This window comes from Octodon degus, unplaced genomic scaffold (genome assembly GCF_000260255.1).
Source record: "Octodon degus isolate 3935 unplaced genomic scaffold, OctDeg1.0 scaffold00003, whole genome shotgun sequence".
Taxonomy (NCBI): Eukaryota; Metazoa; Chordata; class Mammalia; order Rodentia; family Octodontidae; genus Octodon; species Octodon degus.
In genome coordinates, this window is record NW_004524579.1 from 11579825 (window position 1) to 11600973 (window position 21149).

The 21149-nt window shown below is 37.2% G+C and overlaps 1 protein-coding gene across 2 annotated transcripts in view; it reads left to right on the top strand.

Moving 5' to 3' along the window:
- Positions 1–4385: 4385 nt before the first annotated feature.
- The window catches only part of Galnt1 (polypeptide N-acetylgalactosaminyltransferase 1), a 97204-nt gene continuing 80440 nt past the window's right edge, over positions 4386–21149 (top strand). For both annotated transcript variants that reach the window (XM_023714318.1, XM_004623589.2), the window contains exons 1-2: positions 4386–4619; positions 18011–18252. In XM_023714318.1, the coding sequence (XP_023570086.1) occupies positions 18114–18252 (139 nt within the window). In that variant the 5' untranslated portion in view covers positions 4386–4619; positions 18011–18113. The remainder of the gene's footprint in view (positions 4620–18010; positions 18253–21149) is intronic.

Genomic DNA, 21149 nt, shown 5'->3' on the forward strand with positions numbered 1-21149 from the left:
TCTAATGGTGTTTGTAAATAGGATCACAAGTCCGCATCTTGTACAGCAATTAACCACTAAGAATATATGCAGTGTATTATTTGTTGAAACTGTACTTCTGATTTGATTTGAAACTGTCTCATTGCTATCTGTTTATCAATAAAACTGTAGAAAAAAAAAACAAAAAAAAAAACAAAAAGAAAAAAAAAAGAATTTCTGTTTAAAATCCAAATGAAAACATAAAGATTGAAAACTTATATAGAAACACACAGCTAAAAGAGCAAGTCATGAATCCAGCCCTCCCCACTGTCTTAATCTTTTGCCCTTTTCATTCTGTTACGTAATATTAGATGTGGCTGTCCTGCATTCCTCCTCCCCCGACAGAAAGGTGCTCGTCACAAGGTAGAGTTTGTGTTTTTCTTTCCAGATGAGGCACCTTAGTGCTGGCCACAGACCTAGCTCCCTTGTCTTCTCTTCGCTTGTGGCTTCCTTCTCAAGGTTGTCTCATGAGTGTGAAGGTCAGTGCAGCTCCATCCGTTGTGTGCACATTCCTGGATGCAGGGCTCAAGGGAGGGATGAAGGCAATGAAGTTAGTCTCTAACAGTGATTGCTGCTTTTTATCTCATTGCCACCTATTCTGACACCCAGAGATACCAGTTGCCACATTTAGCAATAGAGCAGCAGTTTGATTCTAAGAAAGGAGTGGAAGTAGATGAGTGAACGTGCAACGATCTGCCACAATTTAGGTCTTTTGTATAAAAAAGTTAATATGTTTTAGACTCTTCTCTGCTTAGAAATAAGCACTAGTGTGCATTTGATATAGCCTTATTCTGTCTTTATAGTATATGTTTCTGCTCATAAGTAATGTCTCATTTTAACAGGTTTTAAAAAGGAATAGGCTGTAATCTTATAAATTGCTTTTTTTTCTCATTGAACATTGTTTACTTACTGATGCATATAGTTCAGCCTAATAATTTTAACTGCCGTATAATTTTCTGTTACACAATTTATTCATTTTCCTTTTGTTGTATATTTAGGTCATCTTGGGGAGTAAGAGAAGACCGTTAGAAACAATATTGATATCACATGTCCTTATCTGCTAGTGTGCGAATTTCTTCAGAGCATGAACCTAGCAGTGAGATTACTCAGTGAGGGGACGATGCTTTACCTTCACTATGTATTGGCAGATCACTCTTACTGCTAAATTACACTTGAAATAACATTCCTACCAACATAGTACTGTGTTTTTACCAGTCTGATGTTATTTTCCTGAATACCACTGAGGTTGGGCATATTTTTTTTTTTTTAGGTTGCTTGGTTGCTTCTGCTTCCTTGTCTGTGCCTTACTAAGTCATACCTGTTGGCTGTTTTCAGTTGAGTTCTTACTGTTTGGTTTGATATGGAGGTATTTTAAAACACATTCTGGAAACTGTCACTGGGATTCTCAGTCATGATGCAGCAGGGAAACCTCCCTCCCTTCCATGGTTCTCAGTTTTTTGTGCCTGTGATGAAAGAATTCAGTCAAGACACAGATGACTGTGCATGAGTATAGATCAAATTTATTGTACAGTTGATACAGTCAAGCAAGAAAGTGGGCAGTGCCGTAAAGCCATCTGCCCTGACTGCAAAATTCACATAAAAATTTACTGTTGGGAACAACTAATTTGAAGATAATGTTATGTAATACATCAACCATTGTCAAATTCCTATTATTTTGTTTAGTGAAATTCTGCAGTTTTTATTTATTTATTTTTACCATTTTCTATTAGCTTTAAAAAATAAAAATATAAAATTAATACTGGGGGTTAGAGAACTAAGATAGCTATGAGGCTTATTGATAGTTTTACCTAGAAGTTACGTTGGAATTGCAAAATGTCCAGTTCCCTTTTAAATGTGCAGTGTTTTCTCAGAGGCGTTAATCATGTGAGGAACTTGTGAAAGAAAACTCGAGAAAGATAGTTTCTTAATTTAAACCAGGCCCAAGTTCAAGGCAGGAGAGTCTTTACAGAATGCTTTCTTTGCTATACTGGCCTGTAGTCTTGTGGCAGCCAGGCGTGCTATATGCCTTGTCATGGAGTTAGACAGGGAGGTAGACAGGTATCGGGGTAACATGCACAGTGTGTACATTAAATGTCACTGTGCTTTGGGTCTAAGTCCTAACAAGTGATTATAAATGTATTATACATTGAAGACTTTTTTACTTGACCTGTAAATCTGTGCTTTTTTGAATTCTCCTTTGTCCCTCAGGCCCACTCATGGCTGATTATCGACATGACAGTGCTAATCTTTTTGCATAGTTTGTTTTGTGTATATTTTCTCCTAGTCTTTGATCAGTCATTTAACCATCTATGATATCTTTGATTGTATTAAAAATTATTTTTATGTAGTAGCCTTTATTTTGTGCTGTTTTTATATTAAATTTTCCCTTCCCTAGTAACATGAAGAGATATACTTATATTTTATTTATGTATGCATTTATTTTTCATTATTTAGAGAATACTTTATTAGTTTCTGTAATCAAACCCACGTAGATAAGATCTTACATATTTCATACAGCGTTACCCCTGTGCAAATGGAAAAAAAAAAAAAGTTTTGACGTTTCTAGACCGATATGGCTGTTAATTTCTGTACAATGCCAACTCAACATGGTAAACTGGGATGACTTTTTCCAAAGTTGACAGCACAGTTAAAATTTCCAGAAATTCAAATTATACATATATAGGTGTGTGTGTGTGTATATATATATATATATTTATTTATATAAAAAGGCCAATAACAGCAGTATGTTCTGCATCAATAGCAGCAACAGCTTTTCCAGGTTCTGCAGTCATCTGAACAAAATTATAGCCATCCAGTACACTCCATTAAAGAAAAGAAGAAAGAAAGAGAAAGACCCAGAAAACAGCAAAGTTCTGCTATTGTTGTGGTACCTGGCGCCATTTTTTTATTAGCTTCTTAATCATCATCTGGAAAGAAAACATTCTAGAGTAACATTATGAAAAACAGCTTTGATAAAGCACGGTCACTACTACATATCATTAAACAGGTATGAGATATTTTACATTCACAGAAATACGATACAGTACTGTCCTACATCTGTAATCCTAAAGGTTACAATTTAAAAAGCATTATTTCAGACTTGATTCCACTTTTCCAGCAGAGGGCCCAAAGGATAATTGGACACAGCTCTGCAAAGAAACACACTTTTTTAGATAGCATTTGTTTTCATTAATGTCACACTTTATTTACTCTTTTCATGAACACCAGCTAAAAGCCGTTTTTTAAAAACTGGGGCAAAAGCAAGAAATGGGGGGCGGGGAGAGAAGACTCATAGGAAGATGAATGAGTGAAGGCAAGCAGTATTCAACCTAACTAGCATTTTATCAAATCTGAAAGGTAGCAGCTCCACTGAAGAAAGGAGATGCCAAGTAGTAGTGCTTGGGAGCTTCGGACCATAACCAAACACTGCACCATTTCAAAGAGAAGTCGCAGGCACACACCGCTCATCTGGGTATGTCCAAGGATGCTGACACCAGTGTTCAGTCATCTGCTCGCTCATCCAGGAGGAAGGGAGAACAGTTACTGCTGTACTTCATTTTTATTCAACCTGGTCACCATGTTACAAAAATAGCATGCTGCTGTAGGAAAAAAAATAAGGCTCCTCTGTCCAGCACCAGTTATCTACAGTTCTTCACTTGGAAGCCCACAAACACTATAACCATATCCAAAGAACTCCCGGGAGCGAAGAAACCATATCGGATGTATTAGCTGGGACCTGCCATAGTTCAGGCTGAGCTATTCCTGTGTGGTGTTACTTTCCTATTTCTGGGCTTTCATTTAACCATAAAAACTTTTAGGTCAAATTATATGCACTTAGGGAGTATGTGCACGTATTTGTTTATAAAATTCTTACTGAAGATACATGGCCATCAACCAAGCGAATGTTAAATAGCAGACACAAGCTTGCAAAGCCTCCCTTGACTGGTGGGCTGTTGTGTGCAACTTTGTTCCTGTGTCCTCAAGCCCTACATAGGATATGTCACATATCATTTTAGCCCCGTGGCTGCTGGCATTATCTGACTTCATTCACCCCTCTTCCCTTCCCTCTTCCCCAGTGCTTTGCAAATAACCACGTCCTTTAAGATTTTGTTTTTTTTGGTTTTGATTGCCTGAGGTTTGATTGGTCCAGTCCTGAGAGGTTTTGATGGCTGTGGTGGATGCAGGGGACGGCTTCTCTTCCACTTTTTCCTGACAGACACCAGGAGGGTCTGCCAGTGTTCAGGAGGTTTACTTGAATCACTGTCCACTTTCTGGGCTTTGCCTCCTATCTATTTGTTCTGTTGCTGTTCAGAGAAGTGTTGCTTGGATTGAGGAACTGTTGCTTGGATTAAAGAACCTCTGCCCTCTGTTTTGCCAACACCTAGGACCAAATGTCTTGTGGCTGAGTCCTCTTCCCACAGCTCTCTTCTGGGCTGCAAACTGTGTAAGAAAAGGCTGTGCCATTCTCATGGTGGCACAGGTTGACTGGAACTGCTTCTCATAGACAATGCTGTTCATTTTGCTGGACTGGCTGTTTGGACTGATTGAAGTAGCCTGGAAGGGACTAGATGTTGGCATGGTGCTTCTCCTGCTGATTGGAGGTGTGTCTTGTTTTATATCAGTGCCACTTCAAAGGCTTTTTAGTTCCATTTCAGACATTTTCCCTATAGTTGTGATCAAGCTATGTTGTGCTCCAGCAGGAATTAGTCCTCTGAAAGGCTGGCTAACTTGTGTAGGACGGCTCAGACTCTGAGCCTGTCATTTATTTATTTTTGTTTACCTCTATTTTATTTAAAGTTTTATTTTTTCCCTTTTATTTTATTTTGTATTTTTTATTTAAAGTTTTAGAGACTTCTATCCTTAAAATTTTGATCCACCTGGAGTTTTGGTATGATGTGAGATAGAAATTTTATTTTTACATGTGGATTAACATTTATTGAATAGCCTATTTTTCTCGTTGTTTATAATGTTTGTATCATTTCAAGTTTGCATGTTAATATGAAGAAGATGTACTTTTTTCAGTATTTGATATAAGGTCTTACTACACAGCCTGGATGCCTAGTGATCCTCCTGTTTTCAGCCTCCCCAGCACTGGGATTACAGGGGTGTACCACCATGCCTGGTTTCAGTGGCCAGCTCAGCTTGTCTGAGGGCGTGGCTTGTGGCATTGGGGATTGAGCCCTGGGCCCTGCACTTGCCTAAGCAGGAACTTAGTCTGCTGAGCTATCTTGCCGGCCCTGAGAATGTAATTCTTTATGGTAGTAAATATTTCATACATGCGCATGGCATCACTTAATTATTTTTATTTTATTTTTGATACTGGGGACCAAACTCCAGACCTTGCACTTGCCAGGCATGTGCTTAAGCCACTGAGACCTAATTATTTTTAGATCTTTCTAGGAAGTGTTTCAGTTACTGGTACAAAAACAAAAATTCAGTTGAATTTTGTTTCATTTATTTATTTTTGTATTTTTAGGGAAGAATCTGCAGGGTGTTCAGGGTCTCACTACTAGATTAGACTTGTAGTGATCAGCTTATTTACAGCCTCCCAAGAGCTGGGATGCCACCATGCCCAGTCTCAATTGCCATCGCAGCATGCCCCAGCTGCAGGGCCAGCACAGAAGGCCCGGGGATGGAACCCCCAGCCCCTGCACCTGCTTGCAGGCGTCAGTTGAATTTTGTATGTTAAGCTTATATTCAGCAACCTTACTCAAGCAGTCTTCCTCCCTCAGGCTCTCCAGTCTTGGGATTATAGGCAGGTACCAGCCATCATGGCTGGCAGTTGTTGACTTCTTGTTTCAAATTCTTAAATATTTGCTTCTTTTTCTTGTTTTACTGCGTTGGATAGGACCTCTAGTTATTTTTGGCAGGGTCAGGGCATCTTTGTCTTTTTCCTAACTTTAAAGATAATACAGTACTTGCAAGATCTTTTTTTTTTTTTTTTTTTCTCCAAATGCCTTTGGGGCAGGTTTGGCCTGCTTGAGTTGTGGGGATCGAACCACAGCAACCTGAGCCTGACTGCTTTGTTGAAGTAGCCACTTAGCGAGCTATGGGACAGGCCCCCAGTACTTGCAAGATCTTAGCAGTAAGTTTTATTTTTCTTTACTATAGATTTGGAATAGATAATCTTTTGTCAGATTAACAAAGTTTAGTTCTATTTCTAGTTTGCAAGGATTTTGGGGTTTTTTTGTTTTAAATGTCATGAATGGGGTGGTCGGTTGTACTCTCTTATATAATATGTCTCTTATAGCTCTGTAGTTCCATTTCCCTTATCTCTATTCTTTACTCTAATATTACATATTTGTATCAGTAGGTTGCTTAATACAAAGTTGTAACTTGTTTTAATTAGTCAAGTATATGTTAAGAAATTCCGAGGAAAAGGCTTTTATATTTACCTTGTTACATTCATTCATTCGTTCATATAGACCTGAGTTTTCTCCAAAGTCACTTTAACTTGAATCATCATTAGCATTTTTTTGTAGTGCAAAACTGAGAAATAGTTGTTTTCATGTTTTTCTACTTGGAAATATCTGTTCCACATAGAAAAGTTAGTGTGTATTACTATTTTTGTTCAGTACATAGTAGGCCATTTTTTCCTCTGTATACTTTTTTTTTTTTTTTGTATCTTTGATTTTTCAGCAGTGTAGATATGGTACTATAGTTGTGGTTTTCATTGTACTGGTATATACCATAACCTAGGTGTGTGGTAGACTGCTACAAGGTTTGTGTAAGTGTACCCTGTAATAGTGACACAATGAAATCACCTAATGATACATTTCTTAGGACATATCCTTCTCATTAAGTGGTGTTGCATGACTATAATGCCATGTCTAAGGTGGATATATCATGTACCATGTTTTAGTTTGTAGCTATTAAATTTATTGTGCAATTCTCCTATAAAAATAGACTCCTTGATTCAGATCCTCTATTTACATCTTCATTTTTTTCTTCACAGGCCTATACCTATCTAAATGCATACAGAGTGGTGTATTAGGAAGTTCTTGACTGTACATAGTAGCAGAATACCCAGTGGATCACTGAGGGCCTCAACATAACAAATTCGTACATAGTGTTTAGGGTTGGTCTGTTTGATATCATCCAGGCCTCATGCGCTTTCTATAGTTTCAACTTCATTATCCTTAGTGTGTTGATGATGGCTTCTTTTATGGCCTGAAGATGACTGTTGTACTTCTAAGTATGCTGTAGAAACACTTTGTATAGGTGGAAAAGTATAATTCTCTGCTGCCACCTCTAACTTGCCCAAACGCTTTCCAGTAGACTTCCTCTCGAGTCCCATTGGTAAGAACTTGGCTTGCAGTGGCAAGAGGAATAGAGTGGGTGTGGTTGGTGTGGACCAGTCAGGAATGGGTGACTCAGTGGAGAATTGTCACTAAAATTAAATTGAGTATTTAACACAGTGATAAATGGGGGTAGGATGGGTAAATGCTGTTTTTGGTTTTCCCACCTGGAAAGTTAATATCCTGGTAGTTTTTATAAGAGAAGGAATGTTATATCTACTGAATTTGGTGTTGGTTTTAGTAGTATTTTATTAATTAACCTCATTCATATATTAAAAAATCAAACATTGTGTGCCAGGTATTATCCTCAGCATGGGGATAGTAGCCAAATAAGACATGGTCCTTTTACTAAGGCGTTGGCAACCTGCAGTGGAACAAAGTGGCCCAGTTAGGATACTAAAGTATAGTTACTCTGCAATAAATTGGTTTTAGTAAACTAATTTTTCAGCAGGTGATGTTAGTCATGTGTATTGAGAACATGAATTCATTTGAAAAACCAGTTTGGTACAAGTTGATATTTGGCAGGGAATGCTGTCAGGGTTTTATTTCTCTTTTCAAAATTTCTGTTGGTTGGATTTCTGGCTCATACACATGTAACAAGAGGCCTTGTACTAAAAATTAAAATCTTTAATAATTTGAGAAGCATAACTATATAGTCCCAGTACTAATTAATTAGTATATTATTTCTCAAAAGGGGGTCAGTTTGAAGACTAAATAAAGACTGGGTTCAGAAAGCCAAAGGTGATACTTAATGTAGTTTAACTGAGTTGAGCTTGTCACTGATGCTGTCATGTGTTCTGGAAACCATTCTCGGAGAGAGCCGGGGTGAAGATACAGGGTCTTAGTTTATCTCTGAACCACTCTTGCAGTACTGCAAAAGCTGTTTGAGTTTTCATTGTATCAGATTATATACAAAGGATTCCTGATTGTTTCATCTAAGAGAATACCTGTAGAAATGTCATTTAATATCTTCTGAGTATATTATAATATGTGTTATGCATTCCTTCATTTAATTTATTGCAATCGGGCTATAATACGTTTTTTTTTTTTTTTCTTCACTTAAAGGAATAAGGAAACTCAGATTTTTGCAAATAAGGTAGTTTTTTAGGGTCACATACCAGTAATTTTTGGAATTCAATTTTGAATTTCAGCATTTGGCCTAATAAAACACTTAAGTTTCAATATGATATTGTGTTGAGAGTTCCTAAGACTATTCCCAGGTTCAGTGATTAACTATGAAGGACCTGCGGGCTTCAGCACATAGTAGTACTACTAGCTAAGATTTATTTTTGCAAAAGGATACAAAGATGTATTAGCAGAGGGAAAATGCATGGGATGAAATCTGGAAGAAACTAAGCCCAGACTTCTAAGAGTACTCTCCCTGTGGAGAACTCAGGATGCACTTAATTTCTCCAGCAATGAATTGTGACAACATGTGTAAAGTGTTTTCTACCAAGGAAACTCATTAGAGACTCAGTGCTTAAGATTTTTATTGGGGCTGGTCATGTAGCCACTTCTGTCTAGTGCATACCAAAATTCCAGGTTCCCAGATGGAAAGCAGATGTGAGCATATACTATATTGTTTATACAGTTTAGCTACAGTGAGCCATACTTGTAGTTGATAAGATTCTATTTCTCTGGGGGAAAATCTATAGTCTTTTAGGGATTTATATAATAGTAACTTCTAGATTTTTTTTTTGTTGTTTTGTTTTGCCCGCAACTGTTTGTATTATTTACATATATATTATGTTAAGGAACAATCCAGGAAAAATAGGCATTAAAACCACCTAAGTCGGGATGTTACAAAGTTTACCTTTACTTCCTAAAGACTTGTCTTGGTATTGGCATTTTATTTTATTTTGTCCTTTTGAGACAGGGTTTTACTATGCAGCTCAGGCTGGTCTTGAGCTCACTATGTAGCCCAGGCTGGCCTCAAACTCACAGAAATCCTCCTGCCTGAGCCTCATGAGTTCTGGAATTACAGGTGTGTACCACCATGCCAGTTGTGATTGGCTTTTAAACCTAAGTTGCTCAGGTAGACAACTGCCCTGGCTCAGCCTCAGGGAGTCCTGTGATTACAGACTATACCACCACATGTGGCTCTTTATTGCTATTTTTTCTACTTTTTTCTTAAATTAATTTTGTATTGCTATTTGAAATCTGCTTTGCTCCACTTCTTCCTGCTGCAGGCCTTGGAAGTGAATCCCTTGTGCCACTCTGGCAAGATATTCTGCTCTTGGATCAGCTGGGTGGGTCTTGCCCTAGCCTCTCTGCAGGGAGTTCTGTTACAGGGCTCCACACCAAGCCTGTCTGATGGAGGAAGTCCCACTCACATGCCAGGCCTGGGCACTGGCTTGAGTGAGGATCGAGTGGGCCCCAGGCAGTCCCTCTAACATGCCAGTCCTGGGTGCTGGCTGGAGTAAGGATCCAGAGGGCCTCTGGCAGTTCCACTCATATGCAGGGTCTGGGTGCTGGCTGGAATCAGAAACATCTTGAGTGAGGACTCAGTGTACAGAATATGTAGAGAATTTCAAATGAGTGTGACTCAAAAATACAACACTTTTTTAAAGGAATAGTCTTAAGAATTAGACACGTTGCCTTTATTTTAGTAATGATGTCAGGGCTGGCCAGATATCTCAGTGGGCTAAAAGTGCCTGCTTAGGCAGAACACAGGGACTGGGGTTAGATCCCTGGCACCACATGCCATGTCAGCCCCACCCCTGCGGTGCACTGGGCATTGAGACGGGGTGTGGTGGCACACACACCTATGAACTCAGTGCTTGGGAGGCTGAAAGCAGGAGGATCACTAGGAGTCTGATCTGGGTAGTGAGAGACCCTATAGGCCCTGTGGTAAATACATTAAAAAAAAAAATGTCATTTTCAAAAAACGTTTTTGGAATTTTTAAAACAAGTTTTATTCAACATCAACTTTTAAAATGATCTTTATGACTTTTTATTTTCTTTATTTTGTTTTCCATCATAACCATTTGTTGTGGTCTGTATCTACATGTACCCCCCCCCATACACACACCAAGGCCTCACGTTGTCATAAGTAGGATTTTTTTGGAGGTGGCTGAATTGAGAGAGTGTGATACTGGGAGTAAGGATGCCCCACCCAATGTGTAAGTGCTACACACTCATAAGGGTGGTTAGTCTGGATGGAATATAAGGGACTGAAAGAGAACTGTGGTTGTCACTTAGTATCTTGCTATTTTGCTGCTTTCTTCCTGTCCTGCTTTGCCATGGACTGTTTCTGCTCTGTGATGTCCCTCTGCTATGCCATGTTGCCTTGGAGCCCACTGACTGTGAACTAAAACCTCTACATTGAGCTGAAATAAACCTTTCCTCCTTTAACTTTGGTATTTTGTCTGAGCAATAAGAGAAAGTAGCTAAGACATCACTTAAAACTTTTAATTACTAGATTTATGTTGTAGTAGATGGGATATAGTATTAAGGAATACAGTGGTTAATCATAATGGCTGCACCCATTCTTTGCCTTGTAATAACAAAGTCTACCCTTTAAAATCAGGATTAAAGGCCATGCATGGTGGCACATGCCTCTAATCCCAACACTCAGAAGGTTATCACAGGAGAATTGCTGCTTGTTTGAGGCCATGCTGAACTGCATAGTGAAACCCTCTCTCAAGAAGACAATTAAAAAAAACAAAACAAAACAGGATTAAAACAAGGATGCCTATTATCTCCATCTCCCCTGTTCAGTATTATACTGGAGGACCCAGCAAGGTGGTTAGGTTTAAAAATCAATAAAATTCAAAGTGTATTTCTGTAAATTAGCAACAGAATAGTATCGCTTCATGTAAAGATTCTAAAATATATAACATGTTTTATGATAAGTATTTGTGTCAAACCTTTAAAAGAGAAAATTATGATGAATAGAAACATTAAGAGGTCTAAACAAATGGAGAAACAGAACTTTTTGTGGATTGCAGTATTAAATTTTGTAAAGATTGCAATTTTTTCCAATTATAGGTTTATTTCAGTCTTTTTAAGTCACATCTGGTTTTCTTTTTTGGTAGAGTTCAGGAAGTTGATTGCAGTGTTTTTAAGAAAGACTGATGAGGTAAGAGTAGGGAAGGTAATCTTGAAGGCACAGTGAAAGAAGAGAAGACTTGCTTTGTCATATTTCAAGACTTAGTATAAAATTCTAATAGAATGATAGCAGCATGAAGGAGAGATAGACAGCACAAGGCAATAGAATACAGAAACTTGGTTTATGACAGTATTGGCATTGGGCACCTTTAGGGAGAGGAAGAATTTCTTTAAGCAGTTCTAAGAAAGTTGGTCATCTACATGGAGACAGTGACACTGACTCCCTATTTAAATAGGAAAGGGAGAACTTCAGAAATTTTAAGTAAAACATTTTTAATGAGTTCTTGGCAAAGGAAAACTTAAAACAACTCAAACTCTGGAACTTTTTTGTTGAGCTATAAACTGAGACAAAACAGTAGTTGCAGGATATAATGAAACAACACTGTAAAAAATTTTCACAACTAATAGGAAAAAGACATCCTTGTCCACTATAGTAGTTCACCAGATTAAAACTGGAAGATTAGAGAAGAGGAAATGGAATGACCTATAATGTTAGGGATGACAGGAAGTGCGAATTAACACTACATAAGTAGAACAACTACTTAGTCTCTGGGATTGTCAAAAATAAAAAGATGTAACTGCAGTTAAGTTACTGATAAAACACATTAGAGCTCTTGGGAGCTTGCTTCAGCCACCTAGGAAAACAAATGGATGATATCTAATTATTGAAAATATTCATATCCTGTGGAAATCCCTTTTTTTTGGAGGTTCCTTGAAAAGCTAGGATTGGAGGTCCTATTCTGCCTGCTGTTCTTCTCCTGGGTATTTTTCCAGAAGAACTGAAAACCTCATACCACAGGGATATATGTGCAGCCATGTTTATAGCTGCACAATTTGTCATAGCTAAATCCTGCAAACAACCCAGATGCCCATCAACTGAAGAATGGATAAGGAAGATGTGTTTTTACACAATGGAGTATAAATTTGAGTCTTTTGTCGGTAAATGGATGAAACTAGAGAACATACTCTCAAGTGAAATAAATCAAAGCCACATATGCACACATCGTATTGTCTCCTTAGTGTGAGAACCTAAGAAAGAAAAATGGAATCTGAAGGGTGCGACAGATACTGGGAAAAGGGAATGAACTTATTCAAAAGGAAGGTGTTACTGAGTTGAGGGGAAGGACAGGAGAGGGAGTGGGGACAAGAGGATTTATCTATGTAAGCAGGATGGTTTGGACTACTGTGAATTTCTGCTGGTCTATGGAAAGGAGCAGATAATAGTTAATTTGTTTTGTCTCCTTTTCTCAATTGTTTGTGCTTTTTCTCTTAATTTATTATATATTTTTTTCTTTGAATTTAACATGAATATATATGGTAGTATGAATAACTGGTTGAAGACAACACTATGTATTACAACAAATATTGTGAAATTCATATTACTTTGTTAAGTGAAATTCTGAATCACTTGTAATTTTGTTTTAATTCTAATTTGCACTCTTCAAAAAAGAAAAAGAAAATATACGCTTAGAATTAAACCCAAATTTTAGGTCAGAAATTGGTGTGATAATTTATGAGTTAATAGATTTTTGAAAATTGTTTTTAAATGGTTGAAAAATGAAAAGAATATCTTACCATTCATCAGGAGAAAATTGCATGGCATTCAAATTTTAATGACCATAAATTCTTAGAATATTGTTGGTCTCTTGAAACTGTCTCATTGCTATTTATCTCTCAATAAAATTATGGAAAAAAAAAACTAAACAAAAAAAGGGGATAGAAATGAAGGACCATTTTGTATCTGTATATACGAAATAGGGTAGATATACAGCTATTTTCTCTTAATTCATTGAAAAGTAACATTTCTACTAATAGTGTTTGGACAGGATATCATGTCTGCATCTCGTGCTATGAATAACTACTACAAAGACAACAATATACAATGTATTAATTATTGTAACTGTCCTACTAGCCTGTTTTGAAACTGTCTCATTGTTATTTGTTTCTCAATAAAATAAATAAATTTACAAAAAAAAAGAATATTGTCAGTCTTTTATAGCTGGTTTCATAGTACCATGGGAGACTCAAGAGGTTGAAAGGGGTGGTATGACTCACAAAACCAAAAATCTTTATTGTCCAAAAGAATCTGCCAGTCACTGTACCCTAAATAAATATTCTTACACATGTGTACCAGGAAACATGTTCAGGTATGGTTATAGTTTGTAATAGCAGAAGTCTAGAGACAATGTAAATGTTTATTGAGAGTAGAGAAACTACTATGTTAAGTGACAGAATACTATTAAGTAGTGAAGATTAATGGACTATAGTAATCCTTTGATATTTTGCGGTTTGACTTTTGCAGACTCACTATTTCGCAGGTTTTCAAAAAATAATTAAATTATTACAGATTTTTGCGGTAGTGTATGGTATATGTTGTTGTTAAAATTATGTAGGTTTATGAGTTTAGAAAATGATTAAGAACATTGTGTTTTTAGAAGTGGGAAAGGTTTATAAGTGAGTGGGAAGGGTTTATAAAGCCTTAAAGTATGTATAAATACTAAAATAAATCTAATGACACTACTTTGCTGATTTTCACTTATCACAGGGGTGTCTAGAATGTAACCTCCATGGTAAGCGAGGGACCACTAGAGAGCTACATGCAGCATACGGGTAAATTTCAGTAATGCAGTCTTCGGAGGAAAATAGAATCAAATCTCAGAATTTCTCATGAATAGACAGTTCCAGAAACATAACCCCAAATAAAACAATGGGGTTATACTCAGGACAAAGAAGGGTAGCAATTTCAGAATACGGGTTACCTTTGAAGAGCTGGGACAAAGATGAGATTGGGGAGGGAGCTTCTGTTATAATCATTCATTTCTATAACATCTTATACATATTCTAGATTTTATGATGAGCAGAGAGGAGAGGAAATTCGTCAGTGCACCAGAACCTCTTGGATTTTGCTTGGAGAAACCCAGTCTTCATACTCTCCTTCACCTCCTAAGCATTATGGTTATATCAGGAGCCCAATTTGGACTCTTAAGTAGAAAAAGAGGATTGATAGGATTCTTAGGTAGTCACAGAGCTGAGAGTCAAGGACTTGGCCGCCATTACAACCCTCTGCCTCATTTTGCATGCCTCTCCTCAGTCTCAAGTCTTCGACTACAGGCAGCCATTTTCCACATGGTGGACAGTATGACTGGTAGTTTCCCAGATCTCTCATGGAGGGTGGGGCCAGGAGCCAGGTTCTCTGGTTGGCCTGGGTAGGTCATTTAACTACCCTGTGGTCATGGGACTGGAACAAGGCCAAGTCATGAGCCAGGAAGCTTCCTTTGTATCTGTTCAAGTGTAAAACACAATGCCGCCCTTTTAAATACCTTTGTAGATATTAAGCCTATTTTGAAGTGCAAAGTAAAATATTATGATGTTGCCTAAGATGTACTACTCAGTGATTGTTGTGGGAACAAATGTCTGTTGAGCATATTATTTCTTTAAAAAATACAGTCATAGGTAATGTGCCAGCCCCACCCCCATGGCACAGTGAGAGGGGGATTGAGACTGGGCATGGTGGTGCGTGCCTGCAATCCCAGCTCTTGGGAGGCTAAAAACAGGAGAATCACCACAAGTCTGATTTGCGTAGTGAGACCTTGTAGATCCTGTACTAAATAAATAAATAAATAAAAATACAGCCATAGTGGTGCATGCCTATAGTCCCATCACTCAGGAGGCTGAGGCATTAGGATCACTGAGAGTTCAAGGCCGGACTGGGCTGCATAGTTAGTTCAAAGCCAGACTGTACTACATAGTGAAATCCTGTCTCAGAGAAACAAAACACCAACCAACACGGACACACACACACACGCACATAGTCACACAAACCAGCATGACCATAGAGGCCTTGCATGCTGCCATGTTATAGCCATACCTACCCCACCCCATAATAAAGTTAAGATGTTACAGCATTTCAGCCAAATAGATAATACAGACTTTAAAACATGATAAATCTATTCTTAATGACTGAAAAGAATATTAATAGAGTTTAACTGGGATGTGAGTTTATCCTTTTCTTTATTTACCAGTTTCATTGTATTGGAGCATATATTCATAAGTTGGAATAATAATGAACTTTCACGATATTGCAAGAAGCTAGTACAATTTATTACCTCATGAATTGGTATACTAATCAAGGTATCAGACATTATTTGTGCTGGGTGGGAATATTTGAATCAGTAAACTTTATAACAATCTGTATCATCAATACCCCCGAGTAATAAACTTGTTCCCATAACCTTTAAGTTTGGGGTAACACTTGAGGTACTAATAATAAATAATTTGTTGATAGGTTGCTGAGTACTGTTTTATTACATAGATGTACAAGTTGGGCAACTCTAATATGAAATCTAAAATGCTCTGAAATTTGAAATTTGAGTGCCAGGGTGACACTCGGAAAGTGTTAGACCTTGGAGCATTTCTGACTGCATGTTAGGGCTGCTATACCCATAAAGTCCATGGAGACTGTTGCACAATTGGAGCAGCTCAGAAATGTGAAACAGTTCTGGTCCCAAGCATTTTGAATAAGAGATGTTGAGCCTGTACTATAATCTGCTCATCCATTCACCGAGTGACCGATAATTGGATTATTCCAGATTTTGGTGATTATGATTAAACTGCAGTAAAGATTTGTGTGTGGGTCTTTGTGTGGACATACACTTTCCTTTTTTTGAGGGAGAAAAAAAGGCAAATTTTTCAGGCATACTTGGGTCCCTTATACATTAATAAAAAAATTAGATTTTGAAAACTATAAAGTTACATTTGAAATCCATTGCATCAGATGCCTTGGCAGTGATTGGAAGAGGTAGACTTTCATGTGAAATACTTCACTGTATAAATTTATTATCTAGTTTCTATGGCGAGAACTATTGTTTTGTGACATTGCATCCAGTACTTCTTTCACTATTAGTGTAGCTGTCACTAGCTACACACTGCATTTGACATAGTATCAACTGTCACATTAAAGAGGCATCATTTTGAGGCAGGAATATATCAGTAGCATCCTTGTTCTTACCATGCAGAGAATGTGATCTGATGGAAGGATAGGCAGGAGTTCAAAGTCCCCAGAGTAATAATATTTTAATAATAATTTCTTTAAAATGTAGTAATGTTTTCAGTTATAATTTTTTATGAGTATATGTTTTCATTACATAATGATTATATTCCTTGTGGGGATTTGTTACATGTACATAGTGCATCTCAATTTTCTTTCATCCTCGCTGCTTCCCCCCTCCAGCTCTTTATCTCCCTGCTTCCCATTATCTGTTTTTTTTTTTTTTTTTCCAGTTATATTTGGGTTTCTCGTATAAGAGAAACCATCTGATAGTTAACCTGGTGTGATTTATTTTACTTAACATTATGGTCTTAAGATAATCCATTTCTCTATAGATGACTCACGTTATCCTTTTCTGTGGTAGAGTAGTACTGCATTATGTATAAGTATTGCATTTTGTTTATTCATTTATCTATTGATAGACTTTGGAAGTATTGCTTGGCATTTGTTTCAAGTTATATTCAGATTACTACCTCTCAACCTTGTGAAAAAGTACTATTAAGATATATCCACTTACCTGTCCTGAATTGTTTGGGTAAATAGTTCTTTCTCTCTGGCCACCATGGAACATGTTACATAAAATTGCTGCTAGGAGCAGCTGCTACTGTCAGCCTAATCTTTCTCCAAATATGCTTACATGGCTTCCAACATGGGACACATGTGCAAAGCATGTTTCGTCTGTTTACTACCTCCTTGGAATGCACATGGCTTATCTTTCTCCTAATCAGCAGTGACAAAGATCTTTAATTCTCAGAGTCAGCTACTCAAGGGCCTACTTTTTACCTCTCTGAAGTCTCTTTGACTGCTCTGGAGCTCCCTAAGGTGAACTACTTGTGTGCCAAAAACACGTCTAATCTAAGTGTCCTAAATGCCTTTCCAGATTTGGTGATGTCTGTCCAGTCATTTTCTTATTATATAACAGAATAAGGGAAGATGGGGGAATGGAAATAGAAACTAAAAATCAACAAGTCCAAACAAGATTAGGTCTCAGATCCCTGTTGCCTTCCATATTTCATGGTGATAGTCACTGTGCAGTTTTTAGCATAGGTTTCAATGACAAAAGAGAGATAAAAATTAGTCTGCTAAATTGCTGCAGTACAGGTTGCAGAGAGAACTCTTTGGATCTGAAGCTTTGGAGGTTGAACTAGGCTGGGATCACACTGGTTGTTTAAACTCCTGTGGCAATTAATTGTTTGGGTTGTGCCTTAACATTTAATGAAGTATTTGAATAGAAAGAGTTAAGGTTAAGACTAATGTGTTTGACGTGTGAAATAGTAGTTCACTGTTACTTTATGTCAAGTTATAGGGAACTGAGCATGTTTCTATACATTTATTGGCTATTTATGTATTTTTATTGCAGAGTGGCCATTTATATTCTTCGCCCGTTTTCTTGAGTATTGCTTTGTAAGTTATGTGTACAATCATAAAGTGTTATATTAATCAAATTAAGTCATATTTCTTAATTTTCATTATTAACTAACTCATTTTCTAGGTTCTAAATTTTTAAGTCATTCATTATTTTCCTTTTTTTTTATAGGGTATGAACGTGATTTCTGATGAAGGTGGATTGGGATAATTTTCATGATCTTTGTATATTTATATATATATATTTTAAAATTTTGCATTTGACTTAAAGTGCCATGAGAAAATTTGCATATTGCAAGGTGGTCCTAGCCACCTCCTTGATTTGGGTACTTTTGGATATGTTCCTGCTGCTTTACTTCAGTGAATGCAACAAATGTGATGAGAAAAAGGAGAGAGGACTTCCTGCTGGGGATGGTGAGTGACATAATTGTTTTGAAAAATGTATCACTAGTTTTTTCTAATTTGAATACTATAACATTTTAACTTTTTTAGATTAAGTATAATCTCTATATAGATTATATGTATAGTGGCTGCACTCTGCGTGTGTGTGTGTGTGTGTGTGATCATATTCCAACAATTCTGTAGTGGGTTTTTCTAACAGTTAAAATTATTAAAGTATCATTATTGAATAGCTAAATTCAGTTTTTGTATTCAGTATTAAAATGTAATTTTCAGGGCTGGGGAGATGGCTCAGTGGAATAAGTGCTTCCCTGGCAAGTACAAGGACCTGAGTTCAATCCCCGGTTCCACCAAAAAAAAAAAAAAAATAATAATAATAATAATAATAATAATTTTCTACAGATTACCTTGCCAAATGATATAAGAAATCTCATACATAGTTGGAACTATCAAAATTATATAGAAGGTGCCATAATGCTGAGTGGAGCATTAAAATTGTCAAATAACAAAAAATATTTTTCCTGCCATCTTATTCCTACCGGGAAGAAATCTTTATACATAAGTGTAGTCTGAAAAGTTCCTTTTGTTTAACAATGTATAGAGAGCCCCATTTAGCAATTTCAGGGGAGACCTTACGGTCAGGCTGTAGAATAGGGCTGCAGAGAGATCACTGCAATGCATAAAAAAAGGAATGCCTTTGTGTGTCGGAGAAGGTGCAGTAGCAAAATATTCTTCAGTGTAACTCTGCAAGAGCAAAGCATATATCAAATTTAGTGGAGGAGAGGAAGACCTATTAAGCGAAAGAAAGAGGCCTGTGCAAGACAAGCAAGGAAGAATTTATGGATCAAAGCATGGGGTGAAGCTTTTGAGGGTGGCAAAGGCCACATCATGAATGCCACAGAACCTTATGGCATTGTAAGAATTTTGGAGTTAATCCTGTAGCCAGTGGCATTCCATTGGAGGATTTTAAATAAGGGAGTTAAGTCCCTTGATCTAATCTGGATTTTCAGAAGAATGTATTGGTAGTTATCTAGCTGTTGGACTAGAAGAAAATGAGACAGATAACAGAAGCCAGTTGAAAAGGTACTAGTGAAAGCTTGGAAAAGTATATATGCCCTTCAGTAAAATGATACTGTAATAATGCAGGTTACATAATTTGGAGAGCCGCTGAATGTTAGGAAATAAAAGAGAAAAAAAGGTTTTGCAATGATGAGAACCATTTAGCGATTTCAGTGGTATAAACAGCCCTCTGCAGCATATGTGGTGTAGATTTGCCACCACTGGTTTAAGGTCTTTCTGGTTGTAAGAGTTGGCGTTGTTAGAAAAAGAGCAGTTTTGATGAGATTTTAGTTCATGGAAACCTAGCAGTGATATTTGCAGATTTTTCTTAAGACAAAGATGAGATTTTTCTCATAGATTTCATACTGGGTTTTCTAGTGATTCTCGCCGTTGTCACTAGAATGGGTACAAGTGTGGAGTGTGAGTGAGTGTGGAATCCAAGGACTTTGATGTACCAGCAAAGTAGTACACATGTGTGACTTACTTTTGGAAAGCTTTAGCATGAAGAGGAGATAATATAAAAATTTTAAAAAGAAGAATGGAGTTGAAATTGCTTTTCTTTATATATAGGGGAAGATTTAAAATACAGAGGAAAAAAAGGGATACTTGAAAGATCAAATTCTGAGCAGATGAGACAGTATGGTATCAAAACATAAGAATTAAATTCTTGAAGAGAATCTTAAGGTTAATTCAGTATTGAAAACCACTAATGCTATAATCTTCAAAGAAAAGGAGTACATTTTGTACAAAGTACAGAAGTACAGAGTAAAGGAGAAGTGCTTTGAAAATAACCATGTGGACCTAGGAGAGAGTATCCTTGCCACTGGAGAAAGGGCGAATGAGCAGTTCTCCTCGAAAAGTTTGTAAGGCTAGTGTTCTTTGGAGGAGAGCTGGATGTGAGTTAAATCTAGGATGGAAAAAGATAATGAAGTGGATTTTGACCTTAGAGTGTGGGATCCATTAACATGGAAGTCACTGTGGAAGAGTGTGAGAGGAGGGATGGGCCACAAGCCAGAAGGTAAGTAGCTGAGAGGAGGTGGTCTTAGGAGGTAGTGTTTTTGTGAGGCTTTGGAGTAGTAGTTTAAAGACTATTTTTAGTCTTACGAAGTTGAAGGGAAAGAAGTCAATCAGGAAAAAGAATTGGTCAATGTTAATAAGAACTGAGTTCAATCTGCCCTAATGTGAAGTTTCAGTGCAGTGGTTGCTAAGAAATCCCAAATCCCTGACGTTTCTTTAGGTTCCACTGATGACAAATTGTTGTGGTGCTTCTGAAGACGTCTTTTGCTGGGGTGTAGCATGTGGGGAAGTTGTCATGTATGTGCTCTGTTCTAGAAGTCTGTAATAGAGCCTCTAGGACTTTCATTTGCCATGTAATAGGAAAGCCAAAAAGCAAGAAGTGAGCAAGTAAGACTGGAGAGTAATTGTTTCAATACTGTAAAGGATCTTACTTCTGAACATTCAGCTCAGTGCTAATGTGGTAAATTTTACCAAAATCCCTTCTTTATGTTACAATAAAGATTTCCTAGGTTTACATAGAATTACTTAGAATTGTTTGATTGTGCTGAAGGCCTCTTATATAACATTTTTGATATACTTAATGGTTTTGAGATTCTTACGTTTGTTACTTGCTTACTTAAAATAATAGAGGGAACAGTCTTTGATGATTACAGAGGGGTTTGTTTTGCTGAGTTATTCTCTTGTAGGTTTATACTTGCATTTTGTACTTCAGACTATCTAAAACTAGTGAAGTTCTGTTGCTAGAGTTAGATTAAGCGTACCCATAGTCCCAGCTCTCTTGGAGGCTGGAACAGATCAGCAACTCCAGAGAGGGAATTATAACTTTGTTATATCTT